Here is a 22,083-nt window from a genome sequence, read left to right on the forward strand (position 1 = left end):
GAATTGAACGATATAAAACACCCCCAAAATGAGTATCACTCCGATAGTTATGAAGAAGCAAGATCCTGAGTCATGGTTTGGTCGATGTCCTCCTCTCAAAAGGAGAGAATCGGTTTCATTGGACCTGAAGATAAGTATCAACAACTGCCTATGCTTTTGTGCTATAGACATCGTGCCTGGAATGAATTCTAATCACCTCCATCAATGACTACTGTCGAAAGAGATGTGTGAAGAATGAAGGCTTACACGATCCGGGGAACGGGGCGCTTTGGTACCACGATCGAGGGCTGGCGTCCATAACCATGTCCGTGATGCCCGTGACAACCATAGTTCTGCTCAGAATTACCATTATGTGTATGTCCTTGTGCAGTGGAGTGAGAATGGCCAGGACGGAATGCTTGTGGCGTAGTTGAAGCATGTTGCTGGTATCATCAGGAAAAAACATAGTGACTACATAGTGCTATATAGTCAGGGTAGCGCGAGTAGCCCCGTTGTCAAGTGCCCTCTATGTAGTCACCATAGAGTCCCATAGTAACTACCAGTAGCTACGAGGTACTACCGTAGTTTGTCGGAGTGCTACTGCACGCAGCTATAAATTACTACCAGCAGCTATATAGCACACCAAAGAACCTCGTAGTCACAATTAAATTCAACCACCTGAAACACAAACTAGCATAATACGAACGTCTTACTCACTGCGTCCCTATTCATCATCCCCACCCTCGCTACTAGGATACTCATACTCCTCGACCTCATCCTCGACTGCCGCATCCTTCCCCTCACGCTGGTACTCTCGAATAGCGTCTTCAAACGCCGCGTCGTCGATGTGGGCCTGGGATGTAGCTGACAATGGAATGAGTGATGCGACACCTGCGTGGAAGCTGAGAAGCGCGAGCATTAGAAGAGTCAGTGAGATAAGAGTCCAACATACCGCGCTGTATCATGCAGATTGATACGAATTTTTGAAAGGAGTTTGTAAGGTGCAGTGCACTCATCAAAGTGTTGCAGTGAGCTTAAATGATGGTTGTAGACGGCCCCATAACCAGCAGATGTGAACTTGATGTCCTCTTTGATGCCTTGCGACCACTCATCAACACAACATTCTATCTATAAGATATTGTCAGCATCATCAAGTTGAAAGTAAGAATGTGAAAAACGGCTCACAGCCGTAAGCACGAGCGCAATAGTTTTGATAGGGATGGGGTCGAAGTATTTGTGGTAGATGACACCCTCGTCACTTCAGTTCAAGAACCACATGCTGTTGATACCCTGTTGAAGCAACTCGGTCTTGTAGATGCCTGACTTGGATGACGGGTCCTATTGCTCAATGTCAGCACTAAGTTATGTAGACCGTCGAATACTCACCTTGAAAACAAAGATCGAGCCAATTTTCAATCTCTCTGCGAGATCTCGGTTTGACCTTATCACCTCCATAGAATTACTTGAGCGGAAGCCGTGAAATGAAGCCGTGAGCGGACGCATCTTCGTCTTGAGTTCGCCTCGCACGTGTGAAGCGCGTTTCAACAGCTTTGAACGAATAAGACCAGGAATGCACTAAAAATACTGTGCTCACCATATTCACCGCCGAAGGGGTCAGTTTGACGTCAACACCTTTGAGTTGACATGCCTCGCGCCAGGCCTCTTTCACCAGTTTTGTCTCAGCTGCAACGGAATCCGGAAAAGGTGCCTGTGTGACGATGAGACACTGATAAACGGAGCAAGCAGTTATGAGAATCTCTTTCGAGATTTCGTCAAAGTCGCTGGCTTTTGTTACGACAAATGGTCATGTGCGACTAGGATGATCTAAACAGCGACAACCACGACAGTGGTACCGAGTGCTGAGAGTCGTCGGCCTTTACAGACAAGCAAAGGTTGCATACTCGAACGTAGCTCGTGGTGGTTAACGAGGGGTTACGATGAGATGATAGCGGTTTACAGACAGTGAGAGGCGTCACTGAAGGTATGAGTCGATGTCAAGCAGGTAGCTTTAGCGGGACAAGGAGTTCAAGGGTAAACCTAGTAAGATTAAAGTAAGGAACGTCTACTTTAATCTTCGACCTTATATAAGGCTACTCTTCGTATCTAAGCTCAGCCTAAAGCTGGGTTCTAATCTGCTTATCTACATGAGTCAGAGATAGCGTCCATGAGGCGGGCTTCTATCGTAGATAGGGTCCATGCGGTACCCTTCTATCAGTACATGAGGCAGCACGAGGCTTGCCTTCTATCTTGATAACATAAATAGGTCTTCTAGACCTATGTCGTCATGTGTCGTCATATGCAGTCCAGACCGCTTATCTAAGCCGGCAGTTGCCGCTTATCGTCTATCATCATCTATCGTCATCTATCGTCATAGAGCTGGTGAGACTCCGGTATCGTCTATAGCCGTGCGGTGGCAGAGGGCTGTCTGCTGGCAGGGGACTCATGCCATGTTACTGTAACAGACCAACACAATGACGTCATGCAGTCGTCATGTCCTTTGATCTTCATAAGCAGCCTGCCATCCCTTGACCATATGCAGATCAGGCCGTCCATACCGCCGCTCATGAATTTGTCGCCTTGTGGAGAGTATTTGACGGCCATAACCCATCCATGGCTGGTCTCTATGGGTGGTGCTATTTGTCGACCAGTATCAGGGTTCCAGCGTCGTATCGTGCCATCAAGCGATCCACTTGCTATCTCCAGAGAATTGCGACACCAATCAAGGCACCTCACTGCAGCACTATGCCCCTCCCACGGGTCACCAACCATGCTGCCCTCCTTTATATTCCACAGCCGCAGTCTGCCGTCCGCACTTCCACAAATGACCATTGTTTCATTCGAGGATACTACCATCGAAGCTATCCCTCCCCCATCACCATTCAAAGGTTTCCCTACTGGCTCTCCGTCTCCTTTCCACTGACGAATCAAACCATCATCAGACGTGCTCATTATATTGCCACTGTTGCCCAAATAGGCAAGGCTCCATATGTATCGAGAGTGACCCTCGATGACGCACTCCGGCATCAAGCTTCCTGCAGGACGTTCTGGCTTTGGTTTCTTCCATGACGTGGTCCGAGCGTTATGATTGACGAAGTAGGACCGGCCGAGTGGTGAGATGTGCCATTCCCATCCAGGAACAGCAAGATATCCGGGATAGTCTATGTTCAATGGTGAGTTGGTCGCTCCTTGTCGTAATTTCATCCCTCACCTAGTCGCACTCCTGGTAAAGGTCGGTTCCACGAGCCAATCGCGAGCGTGTCATCGTGATATACTGTTTCACCATTCGACACCATATACTGTTGCCACATAGGAGGAAGTGCTTCATTCCCGCCTAATTCTAATTGAGTAAGCTGGTAGGCATCACCAGGTGGCTGCTCACCTTCCCAAAGTGCATCCTGGAGGTGCTGTGCACCGTATGGTGGTAAATATTTCGCGCTTGTCCGATATATCGATGAGTGCAATGGCGCTTCACCCCGTCTTGTTGACGTGCTCGACTCAGCCTCTTCGTGTGGCATGACCTTGATCGATATAGGATGCTGTACAAATGGACTAGAGAGAGAAACACTGCGCAAAGTCAGCAATCGACCAGAGGGAAAGATACGAGTTGAAGGCGGTGAAAAGACCCGCTGTTTTGGGTCAGTTTTGTATGCTGTGGTTGCAGGCGCTTTGCTGACACCGCATGTCAATGGCTGTGTCACAAGTATACTACTTAGGCTACCTTGGTCCGATTCAATTTCGAGGCAGTTCAATGTACATTAGCGTGTTTACGTATGTCTCGTCAGTGATTGGAATGATGTGATGTTTGTTTAAGCGGGTATATACACATCAAATCTGTACGCTGCATAGTACGTACAGCACTCCCAAGCAAATCACCACCAGTAGTGACAAGTGATTGCATGACTGACGGAAACGTATATATACAAAAGTTCTCTGATGTTGGCTGCGCAATATTGTTGTAATCAACAGCGGTACCCCTGGGCATTGATAGTGCCCAAACCAAAGTTCCTTCATGTCAGTAAGCAGAGTTTTGAACATTCGACATCTCATGTTCAGAACTTCAGATCAACTTCACTAGCTTTCCCACAGATTGCAGTCAACCGTGAACTTGATTTATTGACCGGAGGAACCCTGATGTAGGCTACGCGGCATCAACCTGAACGCTCTCACCTGTTTGCGTGACCTGCTGCACGACGTCACCCACAGCCGAACCGTTACCGCACTTTTGTGCACTAGTAACAACCTCCAACACGCTCGCTAGGCATGCCTTCCATGCAACAAGACGCTTTTCCAGTGCTTCCAATTGCTCTCACTCAAACGTGCGCGCTGACGAACGGTAAACGTGTAGAGATTGAGTAGTCTGCGAGAGCTTTCCCAAAAGATGTCCGGTACGAATCAATATTATAAACGACAGCATGCCAAGAGGACGTACCATCGATCGCCCACTTCTCAATTCAATCTGTAGGATCGACGCGACCTCCAGGCCGTACCCGACGTGTGCAAAACCTAGTGATGGAAATGACAGAAGACGGATCTTCCGCTCAAGCTGTGCTCGGTCGAGTTCTGCAGGCAACTGTAGAAATTAGGACACTCGTAGGCTAACCCAGTTTGGCTGGTACTCCGCCCCCATTCCACGAGGGAACTGGCAGTCTCGACCCAGCGACGATGGTTAAGCCTCTCTTGAAGTTGGAGCTCAGCAAAATGTCCAGAAGGCGAAGATTTCCAGACAGCCTTGAGTTAGTTATTCCTTTCGTAAGAGTGGCCTCAAAGTGGGAATGAGGCTAGTGACATCGATTCCGCCACAAGACCTAGAAAGTATGACAGACGCAGTGTGCCACAGTCCAGCTGGACAGTTCATTTCGTGTGTACGATCGGTGATATGGGTGGGAACCTCGACGAGCATGACTAGTGTCAATTTGTCAATTATAACCTCTCGGAACTTTACGATCTCGAAAGTAAAGTTGACATGGTGGTGACCAGCAACGACATGAGGATGGGTTAGGTTCTCTCGACTGTAGGATGATATTTCATGCACGATGGTATAGTTTCACTTGCCAAGGAAACTAGAACATCACAGTCACTTGGATATAGAAGTGACTAGTAATGTCCGCCACCGCGTTGGATAATCTTCGTAATGGAAATTCGACGATAATCAGTATACAACATCAAGATCATCGGTCTCCTGATTCCAAACATTGCGAAAGGTGCAAGCCGTCGATGGGCGTGTTGAGCAGCTGAGGAAAGCTCAGAAGGGAGCGCCACGGTGCCTCAAGGTCGAATTCTTGAAGATATATCTTCAAGCGAACGGGGTATGACACGTGGAACCTGAGAGAGTAGCAACGATGCTAGACCGTAGTGAGCGGTGACATTCAGCCGTCCATGTCACAATCACCCTAAAGGGACAAGCATCCGAGTCACCTTCAGGTCGAAGCTTGTCATGAGAGGAAACCGTCAGCTCACAGCGAATGTGCTGCCAGTCGCACCTAGCTTGCATAACTTCAAATACCCAGGATAGGCACCGTGACCGTCTGGTCGATTTTGGCTAAGGATCGTCGGAAGAAGATACTATTGGTAATTCAAATATCAATATGTGTGAAAGGTGGGGCTTAACTGGGGTAAGCTTGAAATTTTGAAAGCTTGACGCGGCACATGCATGAATGGCATAGTAAGAAAGAACTTGTGTCACAGCCACTGTGCTTGCAACGCTACTCCGGCTTTCTCCGATCGTCCCGTGCCAGCCTGAGTGATCTGTGTCTCGCCATTTTATTTCCCTCGCAGGATCAAAAGTTCGGCCCGGGTATCTAGTAGGTCCTCTGGTTTCTGCGCATTGTATACGTACTACGAATCCAATCTGATTTCACTATATAAATTTTTCAGTCATCGGAAGACCCTTCACAGTGAAATGGGGCAGTCGTCACGTATCCTGCGGCGGCGCCAGTGACTGTCTTCGACTGGATCCGGGTTTCTCAACGGGGTTGCTATCGGACCTCGATAACGCCATTCCACGCTTCCTGGTAATACTCTAAGCTCTTCCGATGTTCCCAACAGTCTCGTTGTCAACCTAGTAGGAGACAGCGAGGTATCGGTTGTGAGCTTGATCAGCGCTAGCCTACAGTCCATCACCCCAGTCATGCTAGTAACAGATCCAGATCTCTCGGCAGTCTTGCAGTCTTGAAATCCAGATTCTAGCAGCGACTCGGAGGTCTCGTATCTAACATCGATGAAATCATCGAGCTCCATCTGACGCACTCCTCCGTCCCACACATCTCTCAACGGTCTTACGCATGCCATCAGATTCCTGCAGCGGAATGTCGTGTCAGACCTTGATGATACCATCGAACTCCATCAGGCTTCATTGACGGATCCGGGTTTCTCAACGGGGTTACTATCGGACCTCGATAACGCCATTCCTGGTAATACTCTTCCGATGAAGTTCCCAACAACCTTGTTGTCAACCTAGTAGGAGACAGATTCCTGCAGTGAGGTATCGTTTGTGACCCCGACTCGGACGAGGCCATCGAGCTTGATAAGCACCAGCATACAGTCCATCACCCCAGTCATTCCAGATCTCTCAGCAGTTGAAACACAGTAGCAGCGACTCGGAGGTGTCGTATCTAACATCGATGAAGTCATCGAGCTTCATCTAGCGCACTCCTCTCAGCTCTGTCCCGCACATATGAGATCTCTCAATGGTTACGTATGCCATCAGATTCCTGCAGCGGAATGTCGTGTCAGACTTTGATGATACCATCGAACTCCATCAGGCTTCATTGAGTTCCCCCGGTCATCTGCATCTCTCAGTGGTGTCCTCAATATATCGGGGTTTGTTACCGGACTATTGGTGCATTTTCTATAGCTGATCTCAAATATGTCCTCCTTCGTCCACAGTTTAGTTATTTGATATCATAATCATTAACTGTACATGCGACAATTATGTCGTTGCTACCCCTGCATCCCATGTATGAGTTCTCAATTGATCGCGGCAGCCCGTCCAGTGCAGTACTGCGTTGGTACCATAGCTGAATCGAGCGTAATACATCATCGCGATCCATCATGAAATCCCCCTGGGGATCACACTGAGTCTACCATTTCCAATCGCCTATTGTATCGCTCCAATCAGTTCATGTATCATTCATGTGAAAATAACAACATATAATCTATGGATCCAACACTAGGGCATTTTACTACCGTTTGTACAAGTATAAAGAAAGTCCACCATATAGTAATATATACACATATACAGTAAATCCCAGTAAAATCAGTCCGCATCTAAGGTCCGACCGTGAGCATCTGTAGTCTTAAATACCACGAGATTCAAGACGGCCGCGGAAGATTTTCTGGAATTGAGGAACGTGGTCAAAGTCCATGAGAGTGTAATGTTGCCCGGGGACGTCAGTGTATGTGGCTTGGCCACGGCTGAAGCCGTCCCATGGCTTGAGTTGCTTGTTGAGCCAATCAGCTTTAGTTCCCTTCAAGGGGATTGCATAGAAGACATCAAGAGCGGCTGGACACGGTCGTCAGCGAGAGAACAAAACTACAGAATCAAAAACACTCACAGACTGAGCCACCCGGGTTGTATTCCTTGCCGCACTCAATTAGGGAGCCAGCAATGTCGACCCAGTGGTCAAGCTTCTCTTGCGTGAGCTGGAGCTCAATGAGACGTTCGGGAGGTGATAGCTTCCAGACAACCTCCAGTTGTTCCTTCCTTGAGAGAGGTCTCAAGGTGGGTGCGAGGTCATTGGCATCTTGCTTCGTCACAAGGCCAAGGAAGTATGAAAGGTTGAGCATACCACCAGTCCAGTCGATCTCGTGCATGCGGTCGGCGATGTGAGGGGGGATGTTGATGAGACCGACGAATTTAACTTCATCACCCATAGCCTCGAGGCGCTTAGCGACCTCGAATGCGACGACACCACCGTAACTGTAACCAGAGATGGCATAAGGACCGGTAGGTTGAGTCCTCTTTACTGCAGCAGCGTAGGTTGACACCATTTCGTCCATGGAGGTGAAGAAAGGGTGACCTGGCTCGAAGCCACGAGCACGAAGAGCATAGAAGGGACGCTCATTCTGGAAGTACTTGGCGAGGTTGACGAAAATAAGGACTTCGCCGACACCGGGGTGAACGAAGAAGATGGGTGTCTTGTTGCCCGTAAGCTGCAAAGGAACGATGGGGTCGTACTCCTCGGCGGTACTGTCCTTTGAGAGAAGAGTGTTGACGTAATTCGCCAAGCTGGAAATGACGGGGTGCTTGAGGATCTGGATAGTGGGTATTTCGGGCAATCCGAAGTGTGCTTCACCCTCGCGCTTGAGTCTGATAGAAAGAAACGTGAGAGGCATTCATGATCAAATATCATGTATTGCTTACCTGATGACATCGATAGAGGTACCACCGAGCTCGAAGAAGTTGTCGCTTGCTGACATTTCATTCTCGTTCAGGTTAAAGATCCCAGCATAGATCTTTGCAAGAGCTTTCTCGGCCTCTGTGGAAGGGGCGACAAATGAAGAGCCCCGAGCCTCGCTGAGAAGCTCCTCAGCACGAGCGATGTGCTTGGCAAGTTCTCCCTGTTTGAATAGGCTGACAAGGCGGGCTCTCGAGAGCTTTCCGAGAGTAGTCTTCTCCATCTGGTTGATGGGAATGGGGACGATGAATTGAGGAGGCAGGGTGATCATTTTGACACAGATGTCACGGAGGGCGCGGTGCGTGGCAAATAGTTTCGTGGAAGCATCTTCTCCGTTAAGGTCGAAAGTGGGAGAGTAGAAAATAATGAAACCTTCAGTCTCCTGCCCGGGTGCACGGTAGGGAGCAGCAGCAAGGAACGAATGCGTGACACCCTCGACAGTCTGGAGGTGCGTCTCCAGCTCTGGAATACCATATGACACACCGTGGACGATCACAGTGTCTTTGATGCGGCCACTGAGACGCATGACACCATCCTCGATAATGCCGACATCACCGGTGCGGTACCAACCATCGACGAAGCTGGAAGATGTGGCCTCCGCGTTGTTGTAGTAACGAACGAAAATCATGGGGCCACGGACTTGCAGCTCGCCACTCTCTCCGTCCCTGCGGATCGTTTTGCCGTCTTCAGGGTCGACTATACGCATCTCGCAACCACGTACAGGGCGACCCAAATCGAGGAATTCGTGTTTTGGCTCAGTAGTGCTAAGATCCACCGGCTCGTAGATACACCCCGCGCTAATATTAACATTAATTGAGTTTGATGCCTCCGTGTAGGTTAAAAATAACACACCAAGTCTCGGTCATACCAAATCCAGGTGAGATTACGAAAGAAACCTTGAGGGGGTCTTGTGCAAGTTTCTTGAGGACAGCTACAAATGATTGAGCAGTCTTCGAAATGACAGCCTCCCCTCCGCTGTTGATGCGCTTGATGGAAGAAAGGTTGAAACTTCCGAAGAGATCGGACCTCTTCTCCAAATCCCGTGTAAGTTTCGCAAGCAAGAAGTTAGGGCTGAATGCAACGTTGATGGACTTCTCGTCGATCAGACGGAGGAAACGAAGTGGGTCGGAGAGGATAGCAGATGCATGGACATGAATTTGGGAGGCTCCAAACAACAAGGGGGTGATGTGCATTTCCAAAGAACCCGCGACATGGTCGAATCCGACCCCTGGACAGATATCAATATCGGAAACGACAGCGAACAAGACAACTTACAGTTGAGTACATTAGTCTTTGAAGTCAACCCATAAGCCTCTCCTTTGGCGGAGCAAGCGGCCAAAATAGTACGATGGCTGTGGACAACTGCTTTGGAGAAGCCAGTTGATCCAGATGTTAAAAATAGGATTGCCTCATCATCTGGCTGGGGGGTACGGGCGACCCAGTCGGCGGAAACGTGGTATTTCGAAGCTGAAGCCTTGAGCTCCGAAAGAAGGTAAATATCCAGACCGCTGATGGAATTCACCTGGTCAGCGCCGGACTCATTAGTGAGCCAGATAGCGGACGAGAACAGGTTTTTGATATGAGCAACATGGCCCTCCTTGTGAGCCTGCTGGGCACTAAGGGCGGGTTGCAAGCATGGAACGTAGCCTGCAAGGAGACAAGCCCAAACAGCGGCCATGTTATCCTCGTGCTCGGTCAGGTAGACAACGATAACGGAGCCAACGGGCTTTCCCCAATCCAGCATAGCGCGAGCGAGGTTGCGCACATACTGGTTGAAGGAGCTGAATGTCGTCGCTCGAATGGAAGAGTCGTGAGCGGAAGATGTGATGAATCCGAGCTCGTGGGAAGGGTACCGTTCAGTAGCTTGAGAGAGAACGTCATGGAGGGTGACTGGGAGTACTGGCGACATTGCAATGTTAATCTATGTGTTATGAGTGATTAGATATAAGTTGATATGCTCTATGGGGGAAGAGTGGGAAAGAAATAAAAACAAGAGGCTGCTTGTTGATGCAAATGAAAGAATACTGGAGATCCTTTTTATACAAGAAAAGACGATAGACGGACCTCGGAGCGCTGAAGGTCGTTGCTGATGGTTTCAAGCTAGTGAAGTTGTGGTTGTATAGTGACAGAAAACTAGTACGAAGCGGCGGACAGGCTTGCACAGGACGACATGAAAAGAGGCTAATAAAGTTGGTCTTAGAGATCAGGGATAATCGCGGAGGTTGGATCATGGCGATGACGGATGGTACCACGTCTTTGCGGCATTAGTGTTGACATTGTCTGTCACACCTGAGACACGATAACATATGTGTCTGCCAATGTCTCCGATTCATTCCGTTTCAAAATCAGGTTTTTGCAAGCAGCAAACACTTGATTATGTCTGGATGCACTTCGTTCAAGGTAGCAGAGTATGGGTTCCATGGTTTCAGGGGCTGGGCGGTACCTATGAAGTTAGTTTGAGCACAGCAACTCGATTAGTCTAGTACTAAGTACCGTATCGTTGAGAACGGGTCCAAGTTTCCTCTAGTAGAGGCTAACCTGATAACGACCTCTAGGCTCTGCGAGCAGACCGCTGCACCGTGTAGTGAAATTTCCAACTGTGCTGCGATCGCGCTGACTGGGTGCCGGAAATGTGTCATACTAAGACTGTTCTGGTGAACGGCGAAAAGTTGAATCTAACCGCATACACGATATGTGCTCTGATTGGCGGATAACTGGCTGAATCGATACCTGAGACCATAGGTGACAGATCCCATTCCAACTGAGAGACGAAATTTTCCTGGACTCTCCTAATGGGTACAGGTAGATAAGAGGGCTGAGGTTGGTGACCGCTGGTCGGAAGTTTAAAGACCCCGGTTGTTGACCCCGTAGTAAGTCCCGTGACCGTTACTGAAAACATAGCCGCATCTTCCACCTTCTCCAGAAACTCGAGCTAATTTCTGATATATTCACTGAAAAATAGAGTTTTTCTATCATGTGGGCGTATTGTAAATTTTCAAAGGTTAAATAAATATCATGATCCTGGGTTTCTGAATCCGCCACGTCAGCACCTCGATCGTTGGACACCAGGGCGCGCAGCACGTGTAGTGCATTATCTGTAGTCATATTGGATACAGGGCTAATTAATTAGAAGGTACGGCCGGTAGACGAATGGTATGTAGACGTTTAACAGAATCGTTCATGCACGCAGTGCATGTGCTCAAATATCACGTGACAAAACACAGCGGGAGATATCAAGTCCGGAATAGAAATTTGATTATAAATGAAGTACTAGTACAAGCAGGGCAACACAACTAAGACTCAAAAATGCTAGCGCGGAAATATCACATCAAAGAAATGTTAACCTACTAGAGTTGGCTTGGAAACAGCCAATGAAAATAAAAATGTGAGTGTATGCCTACCCGCCCAGTCCTCAACACGTATGTTCCTGCTGCGGGCCGCGGATCCCTTGTAATGATGTGACACGTGACAGTAATGCACTCGTTCATGTCGATTGAATATTCAGATTCCGATATAATGATTCTGCACTTGTCATGTATTTGATCTGCCGGGACAATCATATCATCTCGGTGTTGAAAGTTGTACAATATGCAGGACCTAGGTGTGTTTGTTATTGGGTCTATCGTATGCATACACACTCAAGTCTTATATTTGATCTTCAACTCGAAGCTCCACACCATCAGTGTGAGGCTGCGTACTGGTGGACGCCCCCCTTTTTTTATCCGATTTTCGTCCATTGAGAGTACATACTCTATGTTGGACAATACTTGCTAGCCTAAGGGGCCCCTGTGCCCCTACGCGTCTCTGACGGCCCCTTGATAGTATTCTTCGCACAGTTTCCCTGTATTTCATTTTTTCCTGATGTACGTTGATCGACTTCTATCAATCACTAGCAACTCGCGCATCAGTGTCAACGGCCATACTCCACCGATGTAAAAACGAAAATACAACTCACTGTGCAGAAGAAAAGAATGGACTGCCATGCAGGTGAGCCATGTTATAAAGTCCAGGAAATTTTTGATACTCACGCATTGATTCCAAAAGCAGCTTGGACTTTTGCATTGTGAGTCAAGAATGCAAGCCTTGGAACATGAGTCGGTGCTAGCGACTTCATCGGTAGTGGGCAAGGCAGAGATGGATGATGCTAAAGCAGCAACGACGACGAAGACGATTGTATAACGCATCAGAGAACTCGTGAGTCTCCCCAGGGTGCTTTACGTTGATTGTGGTGGTTCTACATGGTTTTATATGACTTTATATATTCCAACATTTTCTATATATGATCATACATCGGAATAGATGACAATATCTGCGGCTCACCAGTCCTCTGATGCACCTTTCTTTGGACTTCTTGTCACCATGCGTGGGTGTGCTTTCATATCTACGATCAATGCCAGCATATTGCCAGCATATTGCCAGCACTTGAAGTTTCAAAAGTCTATCGTGTGGAGCTGGCATTTCCAACGAGCCATTGACGATTGGAGTGCTGACGAGTCACATATTGAGCGCTGAGCATCGAACTTCAATCTGATATGTAAAATGAAGATAATCGTGAGTGAACACTGTCCCCGTAGAGACTCAAAACCGGTTTCCTTTCGACTGTCGACGTGTGCAGCCAGCTGTGTGCAAGCATTAAATCAAAATGGGTAAGAACTAGTACATGCGTTAGAACACACCTTCAAGCTCCTGTTCCCATGTTTTTTTTCCCGTTGGTAGACAGAACTTCAAAGCTTCAATAATATTGGTGCGATATACAGTGTGCTACTACGCACTACGTTATCTCGAATAACCAGTTGTTTTTGAAACTTTCGTTAAGCCGTAACATCGCAATAGTAAATTTTACAATAGGTGGACAGTCGGTAAACCTTGTGCATACATGGCAAGTTACAAGTAATGATACAACACCGTGACGTACGATGAGGTGAAAGACAATATAACAACACAAGGACAACATTTGGGACAACGCGACTTACAAGTACAACTGACAAAATAACTGTTGCGACTTCACTTCGTACCACCTGCCCCCTGCCGTGCCAAATTTATTAAAAAGCCATGAAGCATAGCATGTGCATAAGGCCTTTCTCCTCGGGTAACACTCTCAAGGATCTCATTCAGACGACTTGATACTTCGGGTGCATTACGGAACTCTGTCAAGAGTTTTAGTTCCATTTTTTCGATATCGAGGTACCTGTGGTGATCGGGGGTCAGCGAGGATCGCGATGGAGAACAAGAAAGGCGAACTGAGATGTGAACTGTGAGAACGCCTCATCCAAGATATTTTTCTGGGATAAATCAGATTTAATTGCCTGGAATGCCAGAGCTTCTAAATGTGCGTTCTTGAACTTCAGGATTCTTGTTAATCTGTGTGCATAGTACGGGTGAGACACACCAACCTTCAAGGCGAGTCGGTACATTGACTTGGGAGAGCAGCGTAAAGTTTGGGTTGTATTGTTGCGCCGGCCGAGCGGATCTTTGGACTTTAGGGGGTAGAAAGAAACCTGGCCAGTGTAGCAATAGTATACATAGGATGCCCAGCTGCACGTGAGTCATTTTGAGCTACTAGTAGTCAGAGCAAATGCAGCTTACGTCGCGAATGCCGTGTTCCGAACCAACACTATTTGCTGTGTCGGAGACAAGGGTCGAGGCTGCGGCTCAGTCCTCAATGTGTCCGTCGAGCGGAAACCTGGATGTTGCTGAGCCGCCCGTTCTGTCCAGTTGTCGTCTAAGTAGCAGATCAGCACAAGAGATCATCCCATGCGCAGGGAGAAGACAGACTCACTGTCATCATCCGAACTTAAAGCACTGCTCTCGGAAGTGATATCACTGGATGCATCAAACTCAGAAGGTGCCGCCACAGCGGTATGGCTTCTGCTATAAGGTGGGGGATTGCTAGACTCTTCTACTTCTTCCTCCGACTCGATGTCGCTGTCGGCGAAGTCAAAATTAGATGATTGCTCGGCGTCCATCATCAGCCTCTGTTGGCTGTGGTAATGAACGAATAAGGAATTTTCACTGATAGATGCTAAAAGATAGATCCATTATTATTCGTCCACAAGGTAAGGTGAGAAACCACCGACAAGGGAGAACTGGCGCGACACCGGCGCCGTGGTCCAAAATTGCACTATTCGCATATACGGCACGAGTTTCTCCCAAAAATCTCCCAGTTCTACGCTTGGACATGGCATAGTACTTGGTGTCGGTGAATTCGCCGTTGTTCATGGACTGCCTAAGAGCAGATGCAGTATTGATGAGGGCGCTAGCGATGACTTCTGGAGCAAAGGTTGCTTTCATAGCGACTGTAAACCACATATAAGGGTGTGCAGCAATAACGGATGGCCAGAACGAGCCAATCAGCGAGAGGGAGCGATGGTCAACATCAGCAATCGAGACCGAACTACTGTCAAAAGAAGGAACCTCCGGAGTAGACCCATCTTTAAGACAAACAGTCACCGTGGCGGCATCTGTCGCTGACGGCAAACAATGGGTATAATCGAGGTAAACCTTCACTTTGGCAAAAGACCAGCCTTTTTTTGAGTACTGCAGCCCAAAACGCCACCCCAATCCAAACTTTTTGCTGTAAACTATGGTTGAATCTCCTTGTAGGCATTTGGCAAGGCTTTCTTCCTTAGTTTCCAACTTGAAGATTGATGTAACTGAATCAGATACCTTCTGCATGGTGGATGAAGATAATGAGAGGATGCTTACTACTAGGCGCCTCTCCAGTCTCTTATCTGCAAAGCAGTGCAGTGTGGACGCCTCTACCTGTGCTGAAAGTATTACATAAGAAGGAATGTGCAGAACTGACGGTGTCACTGAAGGCAACGCCGAACCCTAGTAGCTTAGTAATATCAAGACCTCCGCTAACGTGGGAGGAGTCGAGGATCGGTACCATCAGTGATCACCATGCGCGCCTTTTACTTCGATAACATTCCAGGCGATCAGCGGCTGCTGCACGATTCCGGGAACCTTGTATCGGATGATCTCCTGAAATCTATCGGACTACTCCACTGGCACATCCCAACGAGCCAGCAGAATCAGATCGATACTATTGCAGAGGAAAGAAACTACAAGAACAGAGACACTATTACGATCACCAAGGAGGGCCTTGGAGCTTTGTATGAAGCCAAGTTAAAGAGCTTTTATGAAGAGTACGCTCTGTTTTCACAACATCGTGTCTGTACTCGGCAACAACTTGAATACCAGGCATATGCATGAAGACGAGGAGATCAGATATATTCTCGAGGGCAGCGGCTTTTTCGATGTTCGAGGTGAGCAGAGAATCACACATTCCATGCCATACTCTGATAGTTCGTCATCCAGAACATCCCACGGATTCGTGGATTCGTTGTCAGCTAGACGCGGGTGATCTCTTGGTTCTCCCTGCTGGCATCTACCATCGATTCACTCTTGACGAGAATAACATGATCAAAGCTTTACGTCTCTTCAAGGTTCGTATTTGCCGTTTTTTTTTACTGGTGGTCTTTACAAGAAACCTTCACAGGATGAGCCCAAGTGGACTCCTATCAACCGCGGCGACTTGACAGATGTGAACCCTTACCGCGTCGATTATTTGAAGAGTATAGCTGTTAACTGATTGAAGCGGTAAGAAGGATAGTGTGTTCCGTGGAATATTTCCCATGAGAAGGGGTATACCAGTGCGCCCATATAATGGAGAATCGTGTAACGATACGAGTGGAAGTGTAATCGGCATTTGGTGACAATGAGATCTGGATCTGATGGCGCATGGCTGATAATTCTCGTCGTTTGCCGAATGACTGAGTTTGTACTGGGACTATATCTACGAGCAAGTCAACTTGTCGTTGACGGTGAATTTCTAATTTCCTCAGGCTGTTCTCTTCTGATTTGACAATTCTCCAGGCGCCTTTCCATGGGTTCACGCGTACTCAGGCTACATGTACCGGGAGGAATATCGGATAAGTGGGACGGTAGTGAAGAAGTTCCACTGGACAGCAAGGTTTCATCGTTTCCAGTTGGTGACATCTGAGTGGATCTACGAGTTCTTGGTTGCAATTTTTCCACGTCAACGGGGTACCATTCTTCGATATCATGATGGAATGCCTTCCAGACGAAAGGACTTTTCTCGCACACATACCAGAAGGATGTGTGTGCGGACAATCACAGAAACATAATTTCAAAAGTGAGTTATACCTCCGAGCACTTGTTACAACCAACCAGGCCCGCCGGTTGTGCCACAGTGATTATGTCCTCGCGACGTACCAACCATTAGCGTCCACAGGTGCTCACGTGGGTTTGAGCGACCTGCCCGCCATTACCACTGTCGATCGAAGAAACGTGAGACCGCGTGTGTCCGTGATGAAGGGAGACAATCAACCGCCATGCTCACGGCCACAACTGCATTCAAGCCAGCGGAGATTGATAGCAAGATCATCAATTTAACTAGACAATATTTCGTTTTCACGAGTATTCTGTTATACATGAAAAATCACAGTGCACAGGAGTTCTGCTCTTTTACGTTCTAGAAACGATCTGATCAACGTCAGTCAATATGGTGCGTCGTCAAGTAAATCAAACACACCATTTACGTTCGACAGGCGCCCAGATCTGATTGGCACCATGCCACCTAGTCCAAAGCTGAACTGGTGTGCCTTCTGTCGCATTTCCGTTATCGGACAAGTCCACGCTAAATTTATGTCCATGGAGCAATATCCTGCCAAGGGAAAGAAAAAGAATCGACGATAATCAATCCATGTCCAGCCATACCCCACAAGTATGCGCACCTGATGCCTTCGACGCCTTCCATGTCAGAGTTTTTGATGTCCCACTTGAAAGGGAACCCGACAGCAACAACCCTGGTGCCATTACCGGCGTCGTTCACATCGCCTTCGATCCCAAGATACTTATCAGCCCCGACGGACTTGATGGACCAGCTGTCATCATCATCATGGTGGAAGATCCACTGCGAACAGTCCAGCTCGTCAGTGCAGTCCTTCCTGTAATGATTACTGGTGACACATTACCGCCTGGTTGGGACCATTGTGGTCGCGATAACCGATGACTACAGGTCAACCCAACGTCAGCACTGACTTGGATGGCTGGAGCAGGGATGATGCCTACGGGAGTAGTTGTCTGCACCAGAGAGGTCGATGACAGTGCCTCCCTGACAGTTTCTAAGGGTGTAAATGTGTTGGTTCTCAATGCAAGCCATGGTAGTGCGTGCTTAGAACGCTGCTAACAGCCTTGTATTTATACCTGGCAGAGCAATACGTCAACGATCAACTTGGACATGAATCTCGACCCCTTAGATCACCAAGCTCCAGTCACGAATCAATATTCAGTACTCAGTGCTGAAAGGAGCTCGTTCGATCCGATCAATTGGATTTTATCAGCAAGACGCCGCTGATAATCGATGGCACTATGACGAAAGATTAAGGGGTAGAATCTCCTTGCGCCTTGCGCCTCAGGAGAGGAAGGAACTAGGCCCCACGTGAGGCTTTATGCATGCTCGTGTACAAAGGCAAATACAAGGGCGTCATATCGACAGCTATGTTCACGCCAAGTTGGAGAATCGAAATACTATCAGAGAACTTATTGATCATCGATGGTCTCCAATAAAATATCCAAGGCGCGTAAGTATTGATGAGATCCTATATATACAACAAATCATGAAATCTCGTAGTTTTTTTGTACCCAACTCACATACATATGACGAGAAATTTTCACCTCCACCGATCATACAAGAGACTTGCAGAGCATGCCCTCAAGTCGGCAATACTCAGGCACGATAGCAGCGTACGTCATGAACGCGTCAACGTCTGCCTCAGCGACCTTCGCCAACCCAATCTGTGCCTCGGCATCAGAAGTAGGTAAGGCAGTTACAGGAGTCAGCGTGGTTGTCTGCGGCACAACAGCTCCAACTCCTCCACCTGGGCTCCCTGCGCCCGAATTAAGATCGGGAGTTGTGAATGTAGTCGAGGGCCCGATAGATCCACTGCTTGTCACAGTATCAAGCGTAGAACCTGTGAGCGTTCTCATGCGGCTGATGTCCCTGCCAAGATCCCTGTCTGCGAAGCCACCTGCAAACACTGAGGAGGCGAGTATACCGCTTGCACGTTCCATCTCCTCCACTTCTTCTTCCTCTTCCTCGACAAACACAGTGGAGCCCAGCCCCGAGCGATGGCCATAGGGGGTACTAGTACCGCTGTTGGCTCCACTGCCTCCGTTCCCACCCACAGGAGTATTCACATTGGTCCGCAACGGGGTACCACTGCTTGCGACCCAGCGTTTTCCGTGTAACCTCCTAATCTCCTCCTCAAATCCGCCGAGTCCTCGGCCGGTACTTGATCCACCAATAGCAGAACTACGCTCCTTTCCCCATATCCACCGCGCGAAATAAGCACCCCCAAGTGATGCACGGCCAGGGAAGCCAGTAGCAGGTGCGTTGCGGTGGGGCACTACTTGAGCAGAATCAACCTGGGTACTGGGCATGAATACCGGTGCATTGAACACATCGCCTGCAAGATTTGCAACGGAGGGGAAGTTGGCAGCTGCGCCAGTGACGAGTATTCTTGCAGGGAGGGGGGAATAATCATATGGATCGAAGGAGAGTCCAAGGCTGGATGCGATGTTTGAACGGGGATTCTGCCCTTGTGGAGATGTAGGACCAGGTGTCTGGGCAACGTTCCCCCGAGACCGGTTGTTATTCGAACCAAGAACACCGGTGGCAATCATCTTTGACCATCGAAAGCGGAATGAGAGGACCTGGCTCTCTAGAAGACACCGAGGGTTTGCACGAAGGTCTCGGAATTCGTTGACTTTGATACCAGTCTCAAAGCGATAGATGCCTTTGACGTGTGATAGTGGGTAACTGTCGCCCTGTAGAAGCCAAAAACTGAAGAGCTTATCATCGAGCCTGCAAAGAATTTCAGAGAAATAATATAAATACTCGTTTACATGAACGTACCCTATGGATCCACCAGGTGGCACGATGGCAACTAGCCGATCAAACGCACTCCAACTCTTCGTGTACATATCTCTTACAAGAGCACGCGGAACGTCAGCGTTTCTGCAAACAAACGTGAGAAGCTGTGAAGATGTGAGGTTATGTAATTGCATACCTGCTGCTCAACATGGCAATGTATCGTCGCTTTTCGCTGGCATCCTGGGCAGGGTGGGGGAATAGGCTGTAAAGTCGAGTTGGTAGGTAATGTTGAGCAGGAGTAAGAAGGGTATCCATTGGTCCAAATGAAAGCACTGCATCTCCAGGAGATGGACAGAGAGATAGGTATGAGGAAAGGTAATCAGAAGTGAAGGGAGTGACAATCGTATCTGTAAATTTATCAGTGGGTTGCGCACACATGATAGCAAATGAATCTCACCGGATTCAAATCCGTATCGTTCACATAGGTATCGCGAGATATGGGCCACTTTTCTCCCACTAGCGACCTCCACGTCGCCTAGCCATGTTCGGATTCTCCGACCTTCTTCTCGGCTTCCACCTACGATCTCCAAAACACCCTCGTCCCAGCGGCCCAGTCCAGATGCACCTTGTGTGCCAGCACCAGCACTGGCATGCACCCACATACCGGTCGCGCAGGCCTCTGACTCTCCCATATTTACCCACTCCCCCACGACCATACTTGCAAGAAATTGACTGGCAAGCTGTATCTTCCCCGTTCGTGACCAGACATCAGATGTCCACGATTCGCGAACTCGGAGGAGTTGGGCAGCTAAGAGTGATGCGTTAGCGCATGTACCGACGCGAGCGGCCATGAGGTCTGGCCCCCCAAGTAGGGCTTCGAGGGCGAGAGCATGGGTGTGTGCGGACGTATCCTGGGCGACTGGTGTATTCGGTAATGAGAAAGTGTTGGGAGGAAGTTGAGAATGAAACGGGAGTCGCGGGTCCAGCGCTGGAAATGAAGGAATAGGTGTCGATTTCCACCACACGAGAGCATGCTGTAAAGTTGTATGTATCACATCAGGACGGACTCTTCACAACTTGATACGAGCGAGTCACCTGAGCACAACCACCAATTGATTTTATTCTGGTTAGATCGTGATTCCTAGTCAATTTCTCCAGTAAAAAGTCTGTTGCCGGTTGTGTTTAGGGGAGAAGTAAACAATGTTCCCGCGCACGTGGTAAGTGATCGGAGAAATACCCAAAAATCCAAATTGGTTAAGTCGAAGCAAAAAAAATTTGCTTCCGCCAGTTTACGCACCAAGAGCCTTGACCCACATATCTACTGGCGTGGTGTATGCATCTCCTGGAGTAGTAAAAATCCCTCCCTGAGTCCTATTAAAATATTAGCTCTCCAATAAAATGACTTTAGAAACGATATGAAGAAAGCATATGTCGCAACAATTGGGGATCCAAGTTACTGACAGCGAGACACGGAAGAACAGAATATACATGAGAGCACGTACTGATATTCAGGTAATTCGGTGTCAAAATCAACGCATTCTACTCCCACAAGCTCCAAGCTCTCATCCACGATCGAAGCGCGCAATTGATCGGTAGCAAGTTCAAGTCCGAGAAATAGCGCAGGGCCTGTCTTTGGACCTGGTGCCATCGTTGACCGGATTAATTGAAGGTTCAATTAGGAATCGACGTCGTGATTGCGAATCTGTAAGACGGAGAAGATGATGGTATCGGGTATAACAAGCAGATGATGATATATTTTTTTCTGGGAAAAGTTGCAGGCAGGTCACCTGGCCCCGATTGGCGACAGTGGTCGTGCGGTCGTGAAGATGAAAACAAGAAGAAAGCAGAGAAGAAGACAATTATGAAACGATTCTGATGAATTCGATTCTCAGGCTCGCATTCGCTTGTCCAAGTGTAGGAGTATACATTGATCTGGACAGCCCGTTCCCACGCCTTTATGTATTCCAAACGTATTCCCATACGCGATCACAAGACTTGACTTGTTGCCCTCGATCTCATCCATTCCCGCCAACCAATTGGGGCCTCGCAATCGCCAATATCAATTCTGGTAGTGAGATGTATACTACGACGTGGCTCGTTATACCAAGGGGGTCAAGCTACCGATGTCGATAAATCGCCCCTTCCTATCGACCACCAACCTCCCAAGTCCCAACGCTTACGATTTTCGTCATCATCGTCGTGAAAGAACCGTTGGATGAACTGAAAACATTCTGACTGGGCTTGGTACTGGCTTCACTTTACATATCCGCCTGTCTTTCCATAAGTCCTCCTGGTCTGGGGGAAGATGATGACTAGCTCCTCTGAATATTTTTCAGCCGAGTCACCGATGCCTACCTCACAAATGCTTGCACAGGTGAACCCTGAATCATCATGAGTTATTTGGTACAAGGGACGCGCAAGTAAAAAAGGATTATCATGTAGCGCAGGAATACAGGCAATCATCTAGCCAACTGTTCGGAAACGACGAGAAGTGGCAGAACTGATTGCTGTAGAGGGAGTGGGCGACCCTTCTTCTGAATCAACACGTCTGTGGGGTGAGTGGACATAGGAAGAAAACCATCAGTATTGATTTTATCGGACGACGGGTTCTACAAAGAACGAGGCAGATAGTACGAAACCAATCAGGGCGATGCGTGAGGCTTTATTCAGTATCTCAAGTCGGATGCATGGTTCGCTGGCAAGACATTGAATGGCAAGCAATTCCAGGATATTGGACGCGATGTGAGCATTTGTGCTCCTTGGACGTTCAATATAATTGTGCTTGACAAATCGACTGTGATGCGTCAG

The 22,083-nt window shown here is 48.3% G+C and overlaps 7 protein-coding genes across 7 annotated transcripts; 1 reads left to right on the plus strand and 6 right to left on the minus strand.

Moving 5' to 3' along the window:
• Positions 1–429: 429 nt before the first annotated feature.
• Positions 430–1,762, minus strand: F5147DRAFT_701544 (uncharacterized protein; the record flags this gene model as incomplete). Its single annotated transcript, XM_041437742.1, has 6 exons — positions 430–881; positions 932–1,107; positions 1,165–1,237; positions 1,283–1,317; positions 1,366–1,527; positions 1,574–1,762. Coding segments are annotated over 6 exons (813 nt in total), but the record flags the coding sequence as incomplete, so codon positions are not given.
• A 5,314-nt stretch (positions 1,763–7,076) lies between these two features.
• On the minus strand, positions 7,077–10,482 carry F5147DRAFT_234170 (atromentin synthetase). Its single transcript, XM_041428751.1, has 5 exons — positions 9,651–10,482; positions 9,228–9,603; positions 8,342–9,172; positions 7,533–8,287; positions 7,077–7,480 (listed from the first exon to the last, which is right to left on the minus strand). The coding sequence occupies exons 1-5, from the start codon at positions 10,282–10,284 to the stop codon at positions 7,275–7,277; spliced, it is 2,802 nt and encodes a 933-aa protein (XP_041291543.1). The 5' UTR covers positions 10,285–10,482; the 3' UTR covers positions 7,077–7,274.
• A 1,319-nt stretch (positions 10,483–11,801) lies between these two features.
• On the minus strand, positions 11,802–12,727 carry F5147DRAFT_701563 (uncharacterized protein). Its single transcript, XM_041437743.1, has 3 exons — positions 12,420–12,727; positions 12,045–12,362; positions 11,802–11,976 (listed from the first exon to the last, which is right to left on the minus strand). The coding sequence occupies exons 1-2, from the start codon at positions 12,557–12,559 to the stop codon at positions 12,224–12,226; spliced, it is 279 nt and encodes a 92-aa protein (XP_041291544.1). The 5' UTR covers positions 12,560–12,727; the 3' UTR covers positions 11,802–11,976; positions 12,045–12,223.
• A 652-nt stretch (positions 12,728–13,379) lies between these two features.
• F5147DRAFT_775046 (uncharacterized protein) lies at positions 13,380–15,050 on the minus strand (the record flags this gene model as incomplete). The annotated part of the gene is made up of 6 exons (XM_041441661.1): positions 13,380–13,563; positions 13,617–13,717; positions 13,769–13,910; positions 13,962–14,097; positions 14,155–14,397; positions 14,453–15,050. The coding sequence occupies 6 exons, from the start codon at positions 15,048–15,050 to the stop codon at positions 13,380–13,382; spliced, it is 1,404 nt and encodes a 467-aa protein (XP_041291545.1).
• Positions 15,051–15,165: 115 nt separating this feature from the next.
• On the plus strand, positions 15,166–16,180 carry F5147DRAFT_234217 (1,2-dihydroxy-3-keto-5-methylthiopentene dioxygenase). The gene is made up of 4 exons (XM_041428752.1): positions 15,166–15,523; positions 15,579–15,643; positions 15,696–15,823; positions 15,877–16,180. Exons 1-4 carry the CDS (start codon positions 15,279–15,281, stop codon positions 15,967–15,969), a joined length of 531 nt encoding a protein of 176 aa, XP_041291546.1. The 5' UTR covers positions 15,166–15,278; the 3' UTR covers positions 15,970–16,180.
• Positions 16,181–16,837: 657 nt separating this feature from the next.
• Positions 16,838–17,798, minus strand: F5147DRAFT_234248 (carbohydrate-binding module family 13 protein). The gene is made up of 5 exons (XM_041428753.1): positions 17,472–17,798; positions 17,375–17,412; positions 17,135–17,313; positions 16,933–17,064; positions 16,838–16,883 (listed from the first exon to the last, which is right to left on the minus strand). Coding segments are annotated over exons 1-5 (441 nt in total). The 5' UTR covers positions 17,563–17,798; the 3' UTR covers positions 16,838–16,882.
• A 288-nt stretch (positions 17,799–18,086) lies between these two features.
• Positions 18,087–20,923, minus strand: F5147DRAFT_653984 (uncharacterized protein; the record flags this gene model as incomplete). The annotated part of the gene is made up of 7 exons (XM_041433828.1): positions 18,087–19,266; positions 19,318–19,419; positions 19,472–19,682; positions 19,733–20,309; positions 20,371–20,441; positions 20,573–20,646; positions 20,778–20,923. The coding sequence occupies 7 exons, from the start codon at positions 20,921–20,923 to the stop codon at positions 18,087–18,089; spliced, it is 2,361 nt and encodes a 786-aa protein (XP_041291548.1).
• Positions 20,924–22,083: the final 1,160 nt, after the last annotated feature.

Source organism: Suillus discolor, assembly GCF_016758755.1.
Source record: "Suillus discolor strain FC423 chromosome Unknown F5147scaffold_36, whole genome shotgun sequence".
NCBI classification, from domain to species: domain Eukaryota; kingdom Fungi; phylum Basidiomycota; class Agaricomycetes; order Boletales; family Suillaceae; genus Suillus; species Suillus discolor.